This window comes from Apus apus, chromosome 20, assembly GCF_020740795.1.
Source record: "Apus apus isolate bApuApu2 chromosome 20, bApuApu2.pri.cur, whole genome shotgun sequence".
Taxonomy (NCBI): domain Eukaryota; kingdom Metazoa; phylum Chordata; class Aves; order Apodiformes; family Apodidae; genus Apus; species Apus apus.
In genome coordinates, this window is record NC_067301.1 from 6,079,871 (window position 1) to 6,088,074 (window position 8,204).

General features: G+C 49.9%; 1 protein-coding gene across 2 annotated transcripts; it reads left to right on the top strand.

The window, feature by feature from the left end:
• Positions 1–135: 135 nt before the first annotated feature.
• YBX1 (Y-box binding protein 1) lies at positions 136–7,430 on the top strand. 2 transcript variants are annotated; one of them, XM_051637122.1, is made up of 7 exons: positions 136–478; positions 828–891; positions 4,004–4,037; positions 6,117–6,206; positions 6,430–6,732; positions 6,963–7,045; positions 7,147–7,430. In XM_051637122.1, exons 1-7 carry the CDS (start codon positions 319–321, stop codon positions 7,391–7,393), a joined length of 981 nt encoding a protein of 326 aa, XP_051493082.1. In that variant the 5' UTR covers positions 136–318; the 3' UTR covers positions 7,394–7,430. The 2 variants fall into 2 exon arrangements, with proteins under 2 accessions (XP_051493082.1, XP_051493083.1); XM_051637123.1 differs by having other exon boundaries at positions 7,159–7,430.
• Positions 7,431–8,204: the final 774 nt, after the last annotated feature.

Consider the following 8,204-nt stretch of genomic DNA (forward strand, 5'->3'; position numbering starts at 1 on the left):
GCTCCACCAATAGGCGTTCAGCGGGAGGCGGGGCCTGAGTGGGGATGAGCCAATGAGCGCTCCGTCCGGTTAACGGGCGGGAGGAACGGCCAATCGCGCGTCGCGCGGGCGGGGCGCGCAGGGTGGCTAGCCGGTGCGGGCCGCCATTGTGGCCAGTTCGATCGGTATCGGGAGCGGAGAGCGGAGCTCAGCGAGCCCGGAGCAGGGAGCAGCCCCCCCCCCCCCCCCCACGGCCGGCCTCAGTCACCATCTACACCGCGGGAGGCGGCGCAAACAGCCCAGTCACCACCACCGTCCGCAAACCGAACAGCCGCCGCCATGAGCAGCGAGGCCGAGACCCAGCCGCCCGCCGCCCCCGTCCCCGCGGCGGCCCCCGCCGCCGCCCCCGCCGACTCTAAACCCAACGGCGGGACCGGGAACGGAGGCAGCGGCCTGGCCTCGGCGGCACCTCCCGCCGGCGGGGACAAGAAGGTCATCGGTGAGGGCCGGGGGGGGGGGTCGGGCGGTTGGGGCGGCCCGGGCAGCGCCGCGATCCCCTTCCCCCTTCCCCCTTCCCGCGCCATCGCTGAGGGGCGGCGCGCGCCCCCGCGGCCGTTGGGCGCGCGCCCCCCCCCCTCCAACCCCCAACCCCCCCCCCCTTTTTTTCCCCCTCCCGCGCGCGCCGCGGGGCCCCGCGTGCCGGCGGGTGGGGGCGGGGCGGCTCAAGATGTCGGCCACGCGCGGCCTTTGTGCGGCGCCGCCACGTGCCCCTGACGCCGCCTTCCTCCCCCCTTCCCCCCCTTCTTCTTCTTCTTCTTCTCCCCGCTTCTCTTCTCCCCCTTCCCCAGCAACGAAGGTTCTGGGCACAGTGAAATGGTTCAACGTGCGGAACGGTTACGGCTTCATCAACAGGTGAGCCCCGCGGGTGGGGTGTGGGGGGGGGGGGGGGGGCTCGGCAGCGCCTTCCTGCCGGCGGGAAGGTGGGGAGGGGGTTTTGGTGGGTTGTTTAGGGTTTTTTTTTTGGGGGAGGGGGGGGGTGCTGTGCAGCGCCTGGAGCCCACGCGGGGTCGGTGTCAGCCGGGGCGGGGGGGGGGTTTGGAAAGGAGCCGGAGATGGGCAGGGAGAGGGAGCGACGTGGAGTGTCTCGAGGGGTCTGGAGAAACAAGCGTCCGGGGAGCTCTTTTTCTGACGGTAGTTGATTATAAAGGGAAAGTTGAGCACCTGGGCAGCTGTTTAAGTGTGTGAAATTGAAGGCGTCCAGTAGGAGAGGAGTCCTGGGCAGTCTCAGTGTGCTGGTTCCCTTATTTATCCCTTTGTTTAGGTCTGGTTTAAGCTTTGGGGTTTGCTTGTTTGTTTTTTTTTTTAAGTGTCTCTTCCCTTAAGACCCGATCCAAATGGTTTGCTCAGCTCCTGAGCTGATTTTGTGTCTGTAGCCTTAAAAACTTGACTCCGAGCCTGCCCTGTGTGCGTTCTTCGTGGAGGTTCTGGTGTTGACCCTCCTGCAGCCGTTGGTGCGGTAGCTTCGGGGTCTCTGGCTGTTGTGAACGTGGACGAAGTCACAGGCCTCAAACTCTCCCTCCAGGGAAGGCTTTTTTCCTGCTTCCCTCGGGGGTGGAAGTGCTGGGGGATGTGAGTCAAGCACGGAAGCAGCAGCGGCTGGTTAAGAGCCCGCGTGGCTTCCCTGGTCGTTCACTTGGCAGCTGTTGAATCCCTGAGGCTGCCGTTTGTAATGAGAAACCCAGCCTGATTTCATGTTATCAAGAGGTTGGAGCCTCAGACCCCAACCGGGGGACAGACATTTCCTCAGCTCTGGAATCTCTCTGGCTCACACAAGGGAAACTATGGGAGTTGCTGCTGTCCTTGCTTGCCTTTGCTTCAGCTGGGTCTGCTTGCAGCTAAATTTAGCTTTGGAACTAAAATGTGGCTTTGCTGTAGGTGCACATTCACTTCCAAGTATTCCCTGTGTTCTTGAAATGTTCAAAGTCCATTTCTGTTCTGAAATAACTGGTTTTAAAGCTGAGTATCTGTCAGCTGTTTCTCACAGTTATCAAATTAAGAAATGGATGTGCAGGCCACTGACTTAGTCCTTTTACTAAGGAGCAGCACATAGATAGCTGGCTTTGTATTTAGTGCTTTGCTGGACTTAACAGTGGTGGTTTCTTTCTTCATCTGTCTCCTTGTTTGATTTGTTTTTTATTTAGGTGTTAAAGGTATTGAGGGGAGAATAATTTAGTGCAAAGATAAGCTAAAGGGCTTGCTGGGCCCTCAGAATGGGGGGTTTCTCGTTTCAGGTTTAGAGAAAGTAATCAATATTCCTGTTACACCATCCAGTAGGTTTGCTGCTTCTAGATGTGCTTGCTTGAAAACACCATCAAGAATCACGTGGCAGACACTGAACTTCAAAATTTACTGGAATATTTTTTAACCATGTGTAGACCTTGAGCTGTATCTGTGTAATTGAGTCGTTTGTTGATCTCAAACTCCAGTGTGCTCTGAAATGGAAGCTGGGTTTTTCTGAAGGCCTTTAAAAACTAAAACATCTGGTGGGGTCCAAACATCAAACTTAAGCAAGAGCATAGAGAATCCATTCTTGCAGAGCACAGATGAGAGCACTTCTGCCACCCTTCAGAGTGAAGGAAAGTGCTGAGCACGTTTTTTACTGCAAACCTGTTACTGGGCTTTTCTTGAAGGATTTCAGGTTTTGAAGCATCTAATAAGAGAACTTGCATTGCAAAGAAGTATTTGGGCTCAGGACTTGTAAGGGCTTCTGGATGCTGCATTGTGTGGCCTTGGAGATAAACTGCCTCATCAGACTGGCTCTGCTTTGTTGCATTTTGACTGGCTTCTTCCAGTAGCCTTTGAAACCTGTAGGCAACAATTCCATGAGGAAACAGGGTGACTTCTTTTTCCTGGTGCTTTCTGACAGAATAGCCACAGCTTGGATTGAATTTTTGGAAAGGTCTTAGTTGTCATCCTTGTGTTTTAAAGCCAGTTGTGAGGTACACCTGGCTTTACCTTAGGAAAAAAAATAAAAAGAGACACACAAATTCCGTGATTCTGTCAGCAGAACCTGTAAGCTCTCCAGTTCTGAGTACATTTGTGCATAAGTTTGTTTTGTCTTTAATCAGTGATGTCACTCTAGGAAATAAGAGCCACTTTGCTATTGATCCAAACCATTCCACAGACTGATGCACTAATTCTGCAGCGGAGCTCGGGGGGTGTGATGCAAGCCTTGATGTGTGGCCCTAAGTTTGTCAGGAGTGGTGGAGATGACACCTACAGCTCTCAGACCAGCCTGGAGGCTGTTTTTGGCTGTGCCACTTAATCACAGAGAAGAAACTTTACTGCTGTCCCTTGGTATCGTGTTGTGCTTGTCCAGCTGCAAGGTGGTGATTTTGGAAAGGTGTCATGATCATGCTGAAGGATGCTTTTGGATTCTTCTAGGTACAGACTTGAGCTGTTTTGTGTTTCTTGTGAGGGGAGAAGCCCAAGCTCTCCTGCTCTGTGCTCAAAAATGCAGCTTGACTAACTTAACCCTCCTGCGTTCAGTGGTCAGCTAGTGTGTTGCTCCTTAAATGAAGGAGACATTGAGGCTGAGAGGATGTAGCTTTCTGGAGGGAGAGGGGTGATGCCATAGCAGTTACAAAGATTGCCCCAGCCCATTTGTACAGAACACTACCAGAAATGATTGACTGGTCACTGTCAGTTGCTCTTTCTTCTTCAGACATCTGGATTGGTGGGATACAAAGTACAGAGGGGTGTGCAGGAGGGAGGAAGAATGCTTTCACAAGCAACCTACTGCTGGACTTCAGCCTGTGCTCTGAACCTTGTGCAGGCTACCTGACAATCTCTACTTCAAGCAGCAGGCAGTAGGGGGCTAGTTGAGAGCAGGTTGAGATGCAAAGCTGATGCTGCAGGCTAGTTGTCTTGGCAGTTTCCTGTTTTGACCCCACCCCAAACTGACTTTTGAGACTGGACTAATTTACATTTCATACACAAATTCCAATTTTCTGTTGTCTTGCAGGAATGACACCAAGGAAGATGTGTTTGTCCATCAGGTAAGATTTCCTTGAAAGAGAAATGTGTTGCCTCTCTGAAACTTGCTAGGCATGACCTCTGTAAGCAGGATTGAAATTGTGGAAGGGCCTCAGGTTTCACAAGAACTGTAACTTGAACACAGTTGTTCTCTAACTAATGGCTCATAAGTAGAGCTTGCCTGCTTTTGGGGGTTTGCATATCCTGGGACTTGAGAATAACTGACTGAGGTCCAGTTAAGTTGCCTTGTGCATTAATATAGTTGCTGGCATCTGAAATGAAGTTAAATTACTAGCTTGCAGGAGGGAGAGAAATTAATTGGCCTATAATAAGGCTGAAGTGCCAGTGAAGACTTTTGTCTTCAGGCAAAAATTTTATGGAATTTATGGTTCCAGGCTTCTGATAAAAGCCTGAAAACTTTTTAATAGATACTTGTTCAGTTAAACAGAGATGTATACTTTATTTGTGGGGAAAATTGTCCAGAATGAGACTGCACACCACACCTGTGCTTTATTTCACAGAGCAGGTTGGCCTTTAGTCCTTGGTGTCTGACTTGTAAGTCTGTGATCGGCTCTTGTGTTTTTACCCTTCCTGTCTTAGGATGTCTTGTGAAGCAACCCCCAAAGAGTTCTTAGTGCAGTATGGTTTACTTCTGGCATTTCAGAGTCCATGGATTGTTCTTTTGTTTCAAGTTGGGGATATACTGCTGGTTTTGTAAACAAAGGGAAGATAAAGTAACCCCTGGGAAGTGTCTTGACTTGAGCTTTCAGCTTCTTCCTTGTGCTGTCTCTGAATCACTTGCTAATATGTGGAGGCATTTATTTATTAAAGGCTGTTCTCTAATGGGCAGTGTAGAGAGGCCAAGTGACTCTGCTGTGTTTCTGTGTATGGAGACAGGAATATAGACCCTGAAGGAAAGCTTTCAGACTTTATTACTCAATTTGCAAGTAGGGTAACTTGTAAGTGACCTTGACTTAATGTCTGATTTCCAGACTTGCTATGTAAGTACTGACTGTTTCTAAAAGCACAGTTTGGCAGTTATTTGTTTTAATTTAATAACTTTCACAGTAAGCCAGTTTGGCAGGACTCATCTGAAAGAAATTCCCTTGTTTCAGGAGTTAAGAGCTGGGGATGTATTTTCCCACCCCCATTATCAAGCCTGGGTCTCATGAAGTTCTACTGTTGCAATAAGGTTTCCTGTCTTTCCCTAAAATCACTGCTTTATAGGCTAAAATGGGGATGTTCTCCAATAGCTTTTGCTCCATTTAGGGAAAAAAATCTAGTTGACTTCTATTGCTGGTATTTTTCATAAAGTTGTTACTCTTGTATTACTGTTCAGTTAAAGTGTTTGATAAGCAGAATGTGACTGAGTGGTACGTGTTGAGTATTATCTGTCAAAAATCCATTGCTGAAAGGCACAGATAATGGGGTGGTTTCTAGTAATGTCATTTAATGGATAGATACTGACACAAAGGCTTGTCTGGTGCTGATGCCTTGGAAGGGCTAATCCTCGGTGTATAGTAAAGAGGTGGAGTAGATTTGTGATTAATTGGTAAACTTTGTGGCTGAAGTGATGGTATTAAAGGTCTTGGAGAAAGAAATCCCTTAATATCTGGCCACTGATGTGTTTACACTGCTTGGGACTGTCTCATGTGCATGTAGGCTCCTGCAGGCTGTGGTGCTGTGCCCATGGCAGAGGACTGGAGATCCCAGTGTGTGATGGGAAGGGCTCATACCTTGGTGCTTGTACTTCAGAGGGGTGTTGAATGCTAAACCCTGGTGAGGAACACCAGGCCCAATGTGTATGGGGGGGGGGGCAGTCTGTTTGGTTGTTTTCAAACTGCTTTTTCAGCTGGCAGGCAGCCTGTTGACAGATGTTTCTAGCCATGTGTAACACGTTTCAGATGAGCCAGAACTATAATCATAGAGGTAAATTTTACGGCTTCCTTGATTTTTCACCGTGTTTTAATTGCTTTTCAGGAGCACAGGTCTTCCTCCTAAGGTAGCAGATAATCAAAATCCTTAATGTCAAAAGTCTTCAGGTACATTTAGTAGTATTTTCACGCTGTGCCTGTAGATGTAATTCTGTGTTATGTTGTTAGACTGCCATAAAGAAGAATAACCCCAGGAAGTACCTCCGCAGCGTAGGAGATGGAGAGACCGTGGAGTTTGATGTGGTTGAGGGAGAAAAGGTAAGTTGGTCTCCTGGGTGTCAGTGTGCACAGAGAACTCGGTCTGTAGACTTTGGTGTGGTGCGCGTGGTTTGAGTCGGTGCCTGATGACATCCAAGGAGATGAATGGGTTTCCATTGTTTTACAGCGTGGATGTAAATTGTAGCTCGGCAGTAAATTATATTATGCCACGACTGATTTGATGCTGCTGTTACCTACCTCACGCTGTCTTCTTGCTCTTCAGGGTGCTGAGGCAGCTAATGTCACAGGTCCTGGTGGAGTTCCAGTGCAAGGCAGTAAATACGCAGCAGACCGTAACCATTACAGGCGGTATCCGCGTCGCAGGGGTCCTCCACGCAACTACCAGCAAAACTACCAGAACAGTGAGAGTGGGGAAAAGAACGAAGGAGCAGAGAACATCCCAGAAGGCCAAGCCCAGCAGCGCCGTCCCTACCGCAGGCGGCGGTACCCACCTTACTATATGCGTAGGCCCTATGGGCGTCGACCACAATATTCCAACCCTCCCGTGCAGGGAGAGATCGTGGAGGTAAGGTTGGCTGAGAGCGTGGTGCTCAGCTGGCTGGGTTCCTTTGGGGCAGGGTGAATTGTGTTCGCTTCCCATGTGAACTGGAAGAAACCAGAATTCTAACACTGTGTGCTCTTGTGCCCTAGGACTGCTGCCCACCTTGTAGGTCTCGTGCTTCACCTGGCAGCCCCTCGTGGTGCTAACAGGCTTTTCCAGGTGGCTAAGATGGTTTGTTGCCTAATGTCTTCCAGGGTGCTGACAACCAGGGTGCAGGAGATCAAGGCAGACCAGTCAGGCAGAACATGTATCGAGGTTACAGACCACGATTTCGCAGGTATGCTGCAGGCCAATTTGTATCTCTGTTTTTCTAACCTTGCCTTTTGGCAACAGAGACAGAACATGGCGGTGGTCAGATGCTGCAATGTTAAAGCCCAGCTTGACTTTCAGGGGTCCTCCTCGTCAAAGACAGCCTAGAGAGGACGGGAACGAAGAAGATAAAGAGAACCAAGGGGATGAGACCCAAAGTCAGCAGCCACCTCAACGTCGGTACCGTCGTAACTTCAACTACCGACGCAGACGCCCCGAGAACCCTAAACCACAAGATGGCAAAGAGACGAAGGCAGCCGAACCACCAGCTGAGAACGCGTCCGCTCCCGAGGCCGAGCAGGGCGGGGCTGAGTAAACACCGGCTTACCATCTCTACCATCATCCGGGTGGGTGTGCCTGCTGGGGGCACTGGGAGGGGGGTGGGTCCTGAGGGTCACCACCAGAGCGTCTTGAGGGACTGCAGAAAGGGTCCTGATGACTTATTTCCTTTTGATGCTTTCCTTGAATTGTTTTGCCTGGCAAGGTTTGGATTGTTCTTGCTGGTATTTGCTGTAACCAAACTGGCTGCACTGGTTAGTGGCAGCAAATCCAAACTGAGATTTGGCTGCACAAACGCTGGTTGATCAGGAGGACCTTGACAGGCTTTAATTGTCATTGCTGGAGTCACTGCCTAGAATACTGTTGGTCTTAATCTTGGCTGTGCTCAGTTGATCAGGCTCACCCCAGTGTTCACTGTAATGCACAGTAATCCCAGCAGTGCTGGTGTAGTGTCTTGGGAGAAGCAGGTGCTGGGATTTCCTTGACTCTGGAAGTGTCTGAGCTTTTCTTGCTTTGTCCCAAAGGAGAACTGAATAGCACTGAGACCTCCCAGCAGTGATTTCTAGAAAGCTGACACAGAATTTGCCAGAGCATCTCAGTAAAATCTTTCTTTCTAAACAAATAAGTGCTGGAAAACTGGTAGAGAAAGAAGGTCCTTTTTATGGAGCATCCAGGGTGGTCAGAGTGCAGTGGTGCTGGGGGGGCTGGCTACTTAGGAGGATTGTGTAAAGGCTGGTGTTGGAACGTGTTCATTGCAAGGTAGACTGGCTGTGTGCTGTCTTGATGGACAGTTGTGCTCATTTGGGAATGTTTTCATTGCTAAGACTTGTCCTGTTTTTTGGCCAACA

Excerpts from the sequence above, each read along its gene's own strand:
- YBX1 (XM_051637122.1), top strand. The coding sequence starts at position 319 with ATGAGCAGCGAGGCCGAGACCCAGCCGCCCGCCGCCCCCGTCCCCGCG. Across the intron at positions 4,038-6,116 it reads AAGATGTGTTTGTCCATCAG|ACTGCCATAAAGAAGAATAA; the intron begins GTAAGATTTCCT and ends TTATGTTGTTAG. Across the intron at positions 6,207-6,429 it reads ATGTGGTTGAGGGAGAAAAG|GGTGCTGAGGCAGCTAATGT; the intron begins GTAAGTTGGTCT and ends CTTGCTCTTCAG.